General features: G+C 40.9%; 1 protein-coding gene across 3 annotated transcripts in view; it reads right to left on the bottom strand.

Moving 5' to 3' along the window:
- PPFIA2 (PTPRF interacting protein alpha 2) overlaps positions 1 to 13,903 on the bottom strand; it is a 366,803-nt gene that overhangs the window by 328,828 nt on the left and 24,072 nt on the right. For 2 of the 3 annotated variants that reach the window (XM_054988848.1, XM_054988847.1), the window contains exon 2: positions 8,269 to 8,286. The exons of the other annotated variant lie outside the window; for it this stretch is intronic. In XM_054988848.1, the coding sequence (XP_054844823.1) occupies positions 8,269 to 8,286 (18 nt within the window). The remainder of the gene's footprint in view (positions 1 to 8,268; positions 8,287 to 13,903) is intronic. 3 annotated transcript variants of the gene reach the window in all.

The raw sequence follows: 13,903 nt of genomic DNA, 5'->3' as shown, positions 1-13,903 counted from the left end.
ACAGACTAGAAACCTAAATGACTAGCAAAACAGTGCTATGGAAATATATTAACTGTAGCAATGAAATCTGAGGTACTGAGAGAGCTTGAAGCTTCATTGTAAGCTAGGCATGGGGGGAAGGGCCAAGTCATTCTTCTGTATTGTTATTTTAACTCCTAACATTCCCATGCTTTCTCTTTCCGTGGGCATTTTGGAAAGAAAAGTCATGCACCTGCACTAAAGTACAAGGGCATTTTATTGGCAACTTTGATTTTACCCTGATGGAAAGTAAACTGGGCAGTACAAAAAATATTAAAGGCACTGGGGGTTTAGCATGAAACGAAATCACAAGAAATAGGTCAACTAATCTATCTAGGCAGAAAAGCCTATATTAAGCCTCCTAGTCAAGTTTCAGGCTGGACAGCTCTGCTCCATTACTGTTTCTTTTTTTAAAAAAAGACTGTGGCCATAGGAGTGTGCTGCTAATTAACTGCATAGTAGTCACTTGTTTCTTTAAAGGGCAAGTATGCTTTGCAGTACTAATGTTCATACAGGCTGTAAAAAACCCTACTTGGAGCTTTGGGAGAGTTTACTATACTGCTTTCAATTTTTAAATGACTTTTGTTTCTTTGTTTGTGAATCTGACCTCAAGATTAATTTTATTTTAAAAAATTGTTGCATAGATATATATCCCATTCATTTAAAATGAATTCCATTTCCTTTAAATGCAGTGGGCAGTATCCTCCCATCCATGAGTGAAAGAGCACATATCAGGATCAAAGGGGAAGACCGAAAAGGGACAAGGGGATGGAATTGCTCCCTGCCCTTTCTGCAGACAACGTGACAAGATACTGCCCAGTGTAGACTTGATCACTGAAATTATTCTCATTCTGTGATGTATCCTGTGTATGAAGTAATCTTTCAGTAGTCTGCCATTTCAGGCAGTGGGGTAAATGCTATTCTAAGTCACCAGGAGAGCACTTCCAGCTAATTTCTCCTATCTGATATAAACACAAATCTTCCCCGAAACTACAGAAGAGTTTGCCAGATTGTCTGGCCGATTTGTAGTACAGCAAAGGTACATTGCAGACTGTGCACGAGGCCCAATAAGAACTATTACGCAGGATAGGCACTACAGACATTATCCATAGCAATATATTTTAAAAGATTCTGCCACAGAGAGTTGCAGTTCCTTTAGGGGGAGGAAAAAACCCCCCACAACAATAAAGGAAATCTTAATCTGATTTAACCATTCTTGTTTGCTCCCAGCACAGAAATGTATCTAGAAAATTGAATTTGATTGATATCAACAATCTCTTTTACACTTAAAAAAGACTTAAAACCATCAGTAAAATGATTTCCCCACATTCAGCAATTCTGTAGGGGTATTTTATGTGGTGTTTTGTTCTATATGCTCAGTTGTAGAGTTTGATAAAATTGATCCTAATAATAAAATCTTTCCACATTATGATGAAGAACATGATACAGAGCATGGTAGCACATTTACTTCTGGCAGCAAATAAAGAGAACAAAATGTAGAAGATTTTTATTGGGAAAGTGAACATATGAATGCCTGTTGAAATGATTTAAGATGTTGAATACATGTGAACACAAATTAAGGAAAAGGAAAAACTACCTTCCAAAAAGAGAAGCTCAATTAGATTTATAGATATGAATGGACCAGGTCAGCTGCAGCCTGAAGAAAAAAACACTCAGGAGGACTACAATGCCTTACAGTTCATTAGCCATGAATGCTTTCATGGAAACTCTTTGGATTACATTCTAAAAAACAACGTAATACTATCTGGCAGCTTTCTTCTATTTTGTAGAACATTTGACAGAGCATACTCTAGGTTCTATGGGACCCTGAGTTAAGTGAGATGTGAATGGCCTAAGGCAGACATTTGTAGCTCATGTACTACATGAAAGAGGCAAGGGGAAGAAATGTGTGGAACCTGGTCCATCTTCATTGCAAACATCTGTAAGAGACTGCAACTACTAGAATTAAAAAGGGAAAAAAAACAGAGGAATGCTTGTTTTACTCTCCTCCCTGAGTTCATCTTAGTTAGCTTCAAGGTCGTATATGTTCAGTGTGTGATTGCATGTTTGCCCTTTTTTCTTTTAATAAAAACCTTTTAGGTGAACTTCTGACTGGTTTATTTCAAGAGTTTTCTTAAGGGGAAAATCCCCGTAAACACTGATGGAGAATTCAATTACCCCCTCTTGCTTTGTCTCCTTTCGCTTTTTTAAATTTAAATTTATTTATTTTTTTACAAAATACTTTTACAATACAAACAAACGTTTAGCCACTGTTAACAATTTTAACATTAACCAATAAATAACACATTCAGAGAAGACAAACATAGTAAACATTTTGATTTCACAATTTTCACGATTATCAACATATGCCAGTTAGTAACTTCAGTAAGCTGTTAGTGCTTTGTAATAGTCCATGTCTGAAGTTGTTAGATTCATTGGTTCATTGTTGATAAGGAATTCAAGAACAGATAGCCATTGGTTAAAAAAATTATCATTATATCTTGCTGCTTCTAATTGTATAATATGATTGGCTAGCTTCTCCATTGTGAAGTACTCCCATAAGTAATTGTGCCATGTTGTAATTGATGGTGGGTTGTTTGATTTCCAGCTAGAGGATATAACAAATTTAGCTACAGACAGCAGTATTAAAAGGAGATTTTTCCTAATCTTTAGTATTTTTTATAATAGATTTTTATCAGGTTTTTTAAAAAGAAAAAAGAAAACTTTTTAGTATCAGGTCCGTGTACAAGATAATCATTATACATCCAAAATTTCAAGAAATTTGCAGCACAGACATCAATCCATTAAAAAAAAGAAACTGAGTAACCGACTACCCCCCTTTCCCCCCCATTTATACAATACATGGTCCATTTAGTTCTCTCCAAACACCTTTTAAATTCCTTGCTCTTTTACCCAACTACTCACTTCCTTTTCTCATTTCGTACAATTATTTATGTTCTAAGTGAGCAGATTCTTAAGGCACACTTCAATCCTTTAATTCTTAAGCCTAAGGTACTAAGCGCATAGCCAGTCCAGCCTACCCGCCGTCTTTCATACATCAAAACCGAAGCCATCTAAGGTTCTGTACTTGTATTTTCATTACAAAAGGCAAGAGAAAATGTATAGGTAGACTTAGCTTAACCAATAGTTTAAGTTTTGAAATTGAACAGACTTACAAAGTTTCCTTTACCCCCCTAGTGTTTCCCCTATTAATCCTAGAAGATCTCTTGTCTCAACAACTTTCTTATACTTTTATTTAAAGGAAAGAAATCCAATAAAGAAAATAAAGGGTGAGAAGGAAAATAGAAGACTACAAAGACCCATTTGCCACACTCCCTCTAGTAACCACATGAAACAGAAGGAGGCATATTAAGCCTAGTTTCTTTCCAGATTCTCTAGGTTTTTTGTTAAAGCAATTTAAATAGCATTTAGAACATGGACATATAAAATTCACAATATATCCCATATACCATTCTTGTCTGCAAAAGCCCCTAACAACCCTATTTAACCCACCCTTTTAATCTCACTTCAGTTTAAAGCTCTATGCCATATAAACAGAAAAGAAGAGGGGGGGGAGATAAAGGAACAAGGGTCACACTTTAAATTTCATTTTCTTTCTTCTTCTTTCTCCCTCTGGAATAGTATTGAAACTCTTTCCGATGATCAGCCATAGCCGGCTCTTTTTGCCTTCTAGCCATTCAGGCGAGGTGCCGTTAAATACATTATAATGTCCCTGTTTATCTCTCTTCATCTTTGTGATATGTTTCTTGATTGGAGTATGTTGTATGCTTTGTACTTCATGCAGAAGCAGAACGTTAAAACTCTTCCTCACAGCTTCCTTTTCAGCACGCTCCTCCCACTTCTTCTCCACTTTCTGTATTTTCACAGAAGAAAGATGATTTTCTCCTCCATTTTGTTGGGAGTATTTTTCACAATTCCACTCCGATTTTCTTTTAAGTAAGTCTGTCCCATCAAAATTCTCTTCTAACTTGGCATCTAACACAGTGCCCGTGCCTGTTTTTATTCCAAGTGTTTCATCCGCTTTTCTTAATACACAGTCCATCAGTTTAGAGATTTGTTGCAGCTTTAAAAGTATCTCTTCAGAAAACGCCATTTTGTCCACTCACTTACAACTGTTCAGTCACAGATCTTTTAAAACTGGTAAAAAGCTCCTTTGCTCTTATTATTTGTTGTTATCAAGTTTTTTGCTCCCCAGCTCTCCATCCCAGGAAACCTCTCCTTACACTTCACTTCTGGAGAGTCAGTTTCCTAGTCCATGAGGCGACCGCCTCTCCGGGGGATAATAACCCCCCCATCAAGCTGTTTAGCCATCGTAAAGTAATAAATATACACTTACTTGGAGAGATGTCAGGTAAAATCACTCTTTTTCGGTCTTTCAGTTGTCCTTGCATCTATCTTGTCAGGAATCTTTGCTTTGTTTTTGCTTGTTTCAAAGTCTCGGGTTCATAGCTTATGCGCCATTAAGGCTTCTTCCTCGGTCCTTGCCTTCAAGCCGGTGCAGGGGCTCCAACAGGGGGTTGCCAATCCCCGTGAGCTCCTCCACCTTGCTCTGGCCTACCCCCCCCCCTCCATGGGGGAATCTTGGAGGCCCGAATCCTCGGGTCCCAGGGGATCAGGAAGATCACGGTACTGAGCTCATAAACTCAACTGCCGTGACATCGCCACGCCATTCCAGAAACCTAATCTTTAGTATTGAAGAGTCCTTCCAGGAGTTCAATAGTGCTATTTAAAATGTCATAGGTACTTCATATTCTGTGATAAGTTTTATACCGTTACTGTTTATTTCCAAAAAGTTTTGTATATGCCTAAATTCCCACCAACAGTGCATAAAGATTCCTATTTCCCCACAATTCTTCCAGCATTTGGGTGAATATGTTTGATTTATGTAGCGTAATTTGAGAGCTGTTATATACCAGTGGGTTAATATCTTTATTGTTTGCAACTTACTTAACCTTGAGGATCTTGGACGTGGAGTTATATAACTGCCAAATTTCTGTCCAGATTTCCTCAGAGGTGTTAACCATGCACTCTCTCTGCCAAATTTTCTGATATGATAATAGTTTGGGGTTTATTTTTGTTTAAGATCTATACTGATATATAACTGATATAATTTGGAAATTAACCCTTTTTGGCACCTTTGTTCATTTTTTATTAATCTTTCTAATATTGTGATGGGGAGTTACTGTCACTGATTTGTCTATCTTCTGTTAGGTGCTTAATTTGTAGGTATTCAAACCAAGGTATTGTAGATTGAGAATCTTTTTCTATTTTCTTCTTTTCCAAAATTCTGCCTGCTTTGTCTCCTTAAAGTTAATCTCCCCCATATAACTAGGAGACTGCCTATTTGGGAAACATACTTAGAAAAAATTATTCAAGTCAGTATTCTAGCATTCTGCCAATAAAAACTCAACAAGTTATCTTCAATTCAAACAAATGAAAGGTCTGTTAGGGAAATTTGCTTTACCATTACCACCCGTTCCAAAAGCAGCTTTTACATGTGGCACGCGCCTGCATATGTAATGCCATTCTTTTTATATTCAAATGTATTGTTATTCCTGGTGGTGGTAGAGAGTACCGTCAAGTCATAGCTGACTTATGGTGATACCTGGTGGGGTTTTCATGGCAAGAGACTAACAGAGGTATTTGCCATTGCCTGCCTTTGCAACCCTGGTCTTCACTGGAGGTCTCCCATCCCTAATGCTACAGAATTTGACATTATAAAAGAATTCTTTTTTTTTATAATATTTTTTATTTTTCAATATCTAACATACAAAACTACTACATACATACATAACCTACAAGACAGTAACTACAAAAGACTACAATAGCACAAGGGATGGGAAAGAAGGGAGAAAAAAGAGAAAGGGAAGGAGGGGTGGAAAAAAGGGGAAGGTGACCTACAAACACTAAACACTACATTTCAATGCTTTCCCTTCATACTGCCATAGTAAAAAATAGCTTAATAAAATAGTGACGGAGTGGTTGATCATACAAATTACAAATTACAGTTCAAATTAACTTTTTCCCTCCCCTGGGCCTCGGGCGCAATTCCCTCTGCGCAGCTACCGTCGGAGCGCTCATTGCCTCCCCCCTCCCTTCAGGCTTCGAAACCTCTTCTCTTTGCTTGGTGTCTGGTCCAAATTCTGAATTTTTATCCACAAAATCCCTTAGCTGATCTTCCGAATTAATCTTGTAAGCTTTATCTTTATAACTAAACCCGATTCCTTCTGGGAGTAGCCATTTGTACTTTATATCCCGTTCCCTCAAAAGAGCTGCCAACATCTTGTACTTAAATCTTTTCTTCCGCACTAAAAATGGAACGTCCTTCAATATCTTGACTTTATTTCCCAGAAAGTCCAATTCCGCATTGTATGAATTATATAGGATACTGTCCCGGACCCTCCTAGATGAAAACTTGATAACAATCTCGCGAGGCAGCTGCCGCTTCGTTGCATATTTTGAAGATGCCCGACGGACTCCCAAAATGGCGCTTTTCACTTCTTCTTTAGTTGCCCTCGCGGGTGTCGCTAAAAGTTCCAAGGCGAGATCCCATAAATCCTCTTTTTCCTCCTCTTTAACATTCTGGAGACGCAAAATGGTTTGTGTTCGCTCCACTTGCAATCCGATCAGCTGATTTTCCACCAACTTTAATTCCCTGTTCGCTGCTCTCGTAAGTGACGCACTTTCCCGGGCAGACTTCTCTGCCCCCCACCGCTGCTTCTTTAATGGCTTTCACATCGCTTTCAATTAAGCCCACCCTTTGATCTGTTTCATTCAGCTTGTCAACAAAGGGTTTTATGGCTTCCATAACCGCTCTTTTAACCAGTTCCTCAAGCGTCTCGCCCCTCTGCAAGGCCGCCGTAACTGACTTGCCAAGAGAAGGACTCTGCTTTTTCGCTGCCATTTTAGGGGGGGGGGAAACCGCCAATCTTCCGAGACTCTATGAGGGGGGAAAAATCCAAGTCTTCTAACCTTCAGACCCCACCACTCCTCACATGCGCTTGTAGTAACAGAAGGGATTCGCTTACTTGCAGGCTTTCGCCTAATCCTGCTCCTTGCCGTTTTCCATAGCCCGGCAGCACACTGGGTGCCGCGCTCGTCTGCCGGCCTCCATAGGGACAAACGGGCGATTTACCCCCTGCCTCGATCTGTCAGAGGTCTCTTCCCGCCGCGTCCCGGACTCAGACTCCCTGCCTGAGAGTCTGGGGGCTAACCTTTGCAGATCAGCCGCCCGGCCAGGCGGCTCGGCCGCTTCCTCTCGGACCTGCCGAGAGGAGCGTCCGACATGGCTGCGAAAACGAAACCGAATCCCATTATAAAAGAATTCTTCATAACTCCAAAGACATTAGAGATTACAAAAATACCAGGCACTTCCATTGTCTTCTTTCCATTCAGTCAAAGGGATAACGATCAGAGTATGGGGGTTCCTGGTAACATTTGCATTCATATGACTAGAAATACTAAAAGCCTGATGGTGGCAGGGCCATATTAACCCATGGCTGAGCCCCTAGGCTTTCCGGTATTTCAGGCCCCCTCTGGCACTTCAATCTTTCATCCCACTACAGCTGACAGCCTGACCCTGGTATGGTAGGTACTAGACCACAGTACATAGCCCTATATCCATGTTGAGGGTCTCCTGAAGAATTCTATTAACAATTTTTATTGCACAAGTAGAACTCTTCAGGAAAGCACATTTTGGAGGTATAATTGTTCAATACTGTAATATTTTGAAGTGAATAAAATTATTTATTTAAAATATATAATTTCTGGATAATTGTCTTAATATAAGAGACAATTTGTTTCACTTCAAAAGCGAAGCAGTCAATTATCTCATTAACAGAGGCTATATAAGAGAAACAACTAACTGTAAATTATGTGGGGGTGTGCCTCAGCAAAAAAATTGAATGGGCCCCTATGCTTCAGCCTAGTCAGCCTTATGAATTATACGGCCCTGGATGGTGGTATTAAGGCCAACAACTACCCTTTCACTACTCAGAGCATCTGCCAAATTCTTTGCCAGTAGAAACTTGGTAATCCATACTTTATTTTTATTAAAATATTTATATCGTAGCTTTCCCATTGTGACTCAAAACTTACAATTCATAAATAAAGCTAGACATTTTATTTAACACCCCCCCTTCCAAATCAGAACCCTTGAAAATGCCTACTGCTCAAACCTTATTGAACATCCTAGAAAATAAAATGTCTTGGCCATGCATCTTAAAAAACAGTCAATGATTGTGTCCTCTTATCTCCTTAGGGAGCATATTTTGATTTTATGCACTTGAATTATTTTGATAAAAGATACAAGGACAACAAACTGTTAAGATACAAAGATAACAAACTAGTTAGGTAATGAACCATGCTTTTGAAAACTAAGTTTGAATTCATTAAATACATGCTGAACACATGATGCTGCCTTATGACAAGTCATATCATTGGTCTATCTAGGTCAGTACTGAATGCTCTGGGCAGCACCATGTCTCCAGACTCCAGAGACTTTCACATCATCTAATACCGGGTTCTTTTAACCAGAGATGCCAAGGATTGAAGCTGTAACCTTCTGCACAAAGCAGCTGCTCCAGCATTGAGGCAATGCTCCTCCCCACCACAGGGTGACAGCCTTTCTTCTAGATGTTAGGGAACTAGACATTAGCAATTCAGCAACCAAGTGTTTTGAGATATAATCAACTGCAGCATTGTCACAATAAAATTACAGTGCAACATCCATATAACTATCCAACTGCTATTTTGACATTTTTCATCATACGCTACAGGGAAAAGCCTGTGACCTATATTTTAATATTTGTGCTGTCATAGTGGCCGCTCGTGTATTTACAGTATGCTTGATTACTGGAAGATGATTTTACAAACTTGGTACACTAAAATGCCTGAGAATTTATAATTTTCCATTTAGAAGAAATAGGCTTATGTAAAGAAAACATTGCATCATTATTTAAGGTAAATTACCTATAAGATCTAATTTTGTATCTTGTTACACGTATTTCTTCTAAACTATATGCTCTTCAGCATCATTTTCATCTGCCATACATTCTCTCACTGTCTTGCTTCTGTTGCATATTTTTCCTAAAATTAACTACAGGCATTGCTAAAGTTTTATAACATCGGAAGTTAGACAGATTTTGTGTAGTGGTTAGACTGCTGGCTACGATCTGGGAAACCCAAGATCAAATGCCCACCCTGCCATTGCAGCTTGTCAAGTGACTTTGGACCAGTCACACTCCAACCTTTGTGTAGACAAAATGTAAGAGACTGATGTCAGCCAACTTTGCCTCCCCACTGCAGAGAAAGGTGGAGTATAAATAAAGTAAATGAATTTATTTTTTCTAACTTTAAATACAGATGGTTGTCTTTTAATAAAGAAGTTACGCAACGCAAGTTTGCTTTTCTAGAATTTGTAACTACTGTAAACAGAATACACTAGAACTTTAGAGCTATGAAGATATCATGAATCTCAGGCACATACGCTAATTTTTTGAAATATTTGTACATTTGTCTTCATCTCACCCCATCATCTTTTCCACCTATCCTACTAGTTTTAGCATCCCTGGTTGGTTAACTGCCACATCCTCACATACCAAGTATGCTATTAGGCTTATCCATTCCAAAGAACGTCCAGTCAGCTTTATTTACAGTTGATTGATCTGAAAATCTACATTGATCTAAGAGGAACCACCTTTCATTGCTTCCTTTCCTTTTGGGTTAATAGAAGGAATGTGACAGGGGATCTCTGGTTGGCTCGCTTCTCTCTATTAGTGGTTTACAGTGTTTAAAATCCTGTCTGTCTTTTGTTATTTAGGTGCATTGGTGGCAATTCAGTTCCATCAACTAAACCTTCATACCAACCAGGTTGCTAGCTTACCTAGAATAGCGGGAGACCTGCTTCAAATGTTACTTAAATGAGTGACAGAGATGTAGAGTTTAGTTGAGATGGTACATGAGGAAGGGTATACTCAGTGGGGTATAATGCCATAGAGTCCACACTCCAAAATAGCCATTTGCTTCAGAGAAACTGATCTCAGTCATCTGGAGATCAGTTGTAATTCTAGGAGATTGCTATACCCTACTTGGAAGAGAGCAATCCTAGTGGCAGGAAGAAAATGTGTGGTGAGACCAGTTGGTGTCACAAGATCACTTCTGTGTTTCCAGTGCTTCTCCTCCCCAACCCCCAAAGGGCAAAGGTCTGGCAACCCTAAAATGAACAATGGCCTCAGTCTTATATAGTGAGTGGGGAGCAATACTGCATAAATGGTAAGTTTCCTGCCTCCATAATCTATGCCTCCTAAACTGTTTCCCTGCGGGGTGGTTGACTCCCAGGAACTTGATGGGGAGGCAAAGGGGGAGGACAGCAAAGGGGGGAATCTGCAAAAATTACAGCTCAGGCCTGTATCTCTTACATGGCACTAATTTGTGCTTCCTTTCCCCTTTTTTCTCTATGGAACAGTTATTCTTTTCTACTTTAAAAGAGAGGGAAAGATTGCAGGGTCAGTTTGATGGGTGAAGGGCAAAGGCAATGCAACAGAAAACAGAGACACCATATGGAGTTAAAAAGGCTGCAACTTTATTGATTACAGCTTATGGAGCACTGGTGCTCAGATCCAAGCATCAACTGACCCACTTGCCAGCTGATGACACCCTCACCCATCAGTCAGCCTGCTGAGGGGGGAACCACAGGATGACAGTGGGATTCCATATGGCCACAAGTCCCTGCATGGTTCCTCTGCCACCTGGGAGTAAGCATGCCCCCACAGTCTCCTGAGGTGAGCTTGCCCCTACCATTCATCACCCCCCAAGCTATGGGGGAACAGTGTTTGCAGATCATGTTTCCCCCAAAGGATCCGAGCCTAATGCCCAACCACCACAGGAGACAAAGTGTTCATTCTAGTTGAGTCAGGCAGAGCCTGAGAGGGAGTCTGTGTCTGTGTGTTTCTGCAAGAAAGTTAGCCAGTCAGGAGATTCTGGTTAAGTCAATTTTGGGGTCTCTCAGATAAAGGATTCCAGCTAAATCAGGCAAACTCTGTGGAAGCCTGAGGTCCTAATTCTGTTTATGTCAGGCAAATTGTGAGAGAGCCTGGGTCAGTTTGTATATATCTAAGAGAGACTTTATCTTTTCTAAGGTCAGGCAAGCTATGTGGAAGGGCCTGAGTGAATTTATGCCTGTGTGGATGATATGAGAGTTTAGTCTGCTAGTGAAGATCTGTGTGGAAAATTACTCTGTGTGGTTGAGTCTATGAATATGCCTTTAAGAAGGTATAATTATTTTTGAAACTACCAAGCTTAACTACTGAAATCAAACCAATACACTTATTAAAAATCTACAACCATCAACCTTATGTACTACTTTTGTTTAAGAGAATAAAAGATCCTTTTTTACTTCACAACCACCCTCTCATGCTGCATGTCCAGTCAAACAATCATCCATAACAAGCCTTTCTATAAAAAAACATGGAAGTGACATCACATTGCTCTAGGAATTGCCCAAAACGCTATGGTTTTACAATATAGTTTCCTCTTGACTCCTACAGTGATGTAACATCACTTCCAGGTTTTCCCAGAAGCGATATCATGGTACATGTGATGCTGGCATCCCGTCCATGTCCTGGTCTTCCAAACTCTCCCCCTCCCCTCCTGTTGCCATACTGGCAACCCCAGCTGAGAAGTACACAATAGTTGCACAAGGAAACAGCCCAGAGTTAAGTCAGAATGTTTGTATTCAAAAGTCAGGCAAAACCATAGCTGTGTTAAATAAATCAGCTTCAAACCCTGTTTTCAGAACCTTGTTGATATACCTTGCTAGCCAGGATTAGTGGTATTGCCTGTTTTCAGATGTTCATAGTAACCATTAGGGGTGTGCTTAATGAAAATCACAGACTAAAAAAATCACAAAAATAACTGTTTCTGGGTCTGTCTTGTGACTATCTGGAATGGAAACACTAGCTCTGCCTTCTTGGTAGTTATGAAACCTCTCTCTGGGAAAAAAAACATTTCTTTTTAGTTCTGGCATTTACTAGCAATGCAGCATGAGCACTTTGAATCTGTACTGATGTCCAGGAGAATTTTCCCCTTCCAATTAGATTGCTGCAACAGAGGGGCAAACTGCACTCCCAGCAAGTTGCAGAGACCGGCCATCCTCCTTCACCTCTCCTTGTGGGCCTCAGATGGACTTTATTTTCTTGTGAAAGTAGAAGAGCGTGGTCTTCTTCAGGGGCCTGTAGAATTCTAACATTCTGCCCAATTTGCTTGAAACTTGAGGGACTGGCAAAAGACACTCTACTTTGGTGATAGTTGGTCGAAAAACAATAACTCCAGCCCCTCCTGAAAGTATCCTATAGGGAAGCAACAAGAGCTGCATGGGGAGCTGCAATGAAAGTCTTCCTCACTTTTTGAAAGAAAACAAATGACAAACCACAAAGAAGGAAGGGAAATGCAGGGGGTTTTAGTGGAAAGGGTTTTTTTATTGTTGGTCACTGTAAGAGTAGGGAAATGAAATGAACGCAGAAAGGACTTTGTTTTTTTTAAATTCTGGTGGCTGGCCCAGCTCTCCTATTGGTAGGTTTACCAGTCCCCAAGGGGGGCGGGCAGGGGATTTGCCACTCCCAGCCTCTGCCTTCCCCCCATGTCTCATCAGGCCAGTGAGCGGGGGTGGGGAGAAGGTATGAGAATGCAGTGGTGGGGGAGAAGCATGCTTCCACATGCTCTGGAAAGCCCCACATCCACCAGGAATGACATCATTTCTGGCATGATGTGAAAACGAGGGGCTGCTCCCCACCAATATAATACGCCTCCGTAATGTAGCCCTGCCCTTACTGTGAAGGGATCGACAGAGTGTTCGAGTAGACAGGCTGGTCCATAAGCCCTGTAAGTTGAAGTTCTTGGTACCTGGGCAGCTGCCATTCTTGGATTGACGCTCAGTGTTCAAGGATGATTTTCACTCAATCAACCCTGGCACAACCCATTACTTCCATGTTGTGTCAGGAATGATGTCATCCCTGTACAAGGCAACACAGTGTGCTCAGGAGTGCATGTGTACTGCACACAGGCAAGATAAATCCCCCCATGTGACTCCCTCCCATAATCCTCCCCATTCCCTGCTTTCATTCCCTAGAGACCTGGCAGGCCTACCTGCTGATGACTGCTTGATGGTCATTTTAGGAACTAGTAGGGAGAATTTAGTGTGGCAGCGCAGAGAGGAACCTACTTTGGCAGCCTGTAAAATCACTCTCCCCCTTTTTCAATCAGCTTGAAACTTAGCAGTTCTTTAGACTGGAGAGAGGACTGTGTTCTGTGCAATTCTGGTACTCTTCAGTGCAAAAACAGCTGCCCCACAGTTTCCAATTGGTCCTCCCTCCTCCTTGCTATTGTACAGAAAAAAATTGGCTATGAAAAGCACAAGAATGGGGAAAAAACTAATGAATCCCAACCTGATGTTGCACAACCCAAAAACTATCCAATCACACTAAACATTTCACTCAACAGCCCTGGATGCAAAACCACAACAAAAATTTCTAGATGCACACCTCTAGTAACTATAGTTACTTTAATAATGCGGCACTCCCTGTGGATGGCAACAGCTGCCCTTAAGGCGGGTGCCATGACTTGCCTCCATGGAAGGAGGGAGGCAGACCAGGCTTTTCCAGGCTGTTCTGCCCCCGGATAGCCTAGTCGCGCCTCATGCTCGGCCCACCCACCTCACCCTATTTCAGTGCAGGAGCAGCTGGTCACCTGTTGTTGGGGCCAGGTAGGAATTTTTTCTCCTCTCTGAATTAGCCTGCGGGTGAGGAGTTTTTCATCTACCTTGCACTGTTAGTTTGGGGAGGTAATTGGCTTGGTAGGTTGACTCCCC

Source organism: Eublepharis macularius, chromosome 9 (assembly GCF_028583425.1).
Source record: "Eublepharis macularius isolate TG4126 chromosome 9, MPM_Emac_v1.0, whole genome shotgun sequence".
NCBI classification, from domain to species: domain Eukaryota; kingdom Metazoa; phylum Chordata; class Lepidosauria; order Squamata; family Eublepharidae; genus Eublepharis; species Eublepharis macularius.
This window is presented reverse-complemented; position numbering and strand designations above follow the sequence as displayed.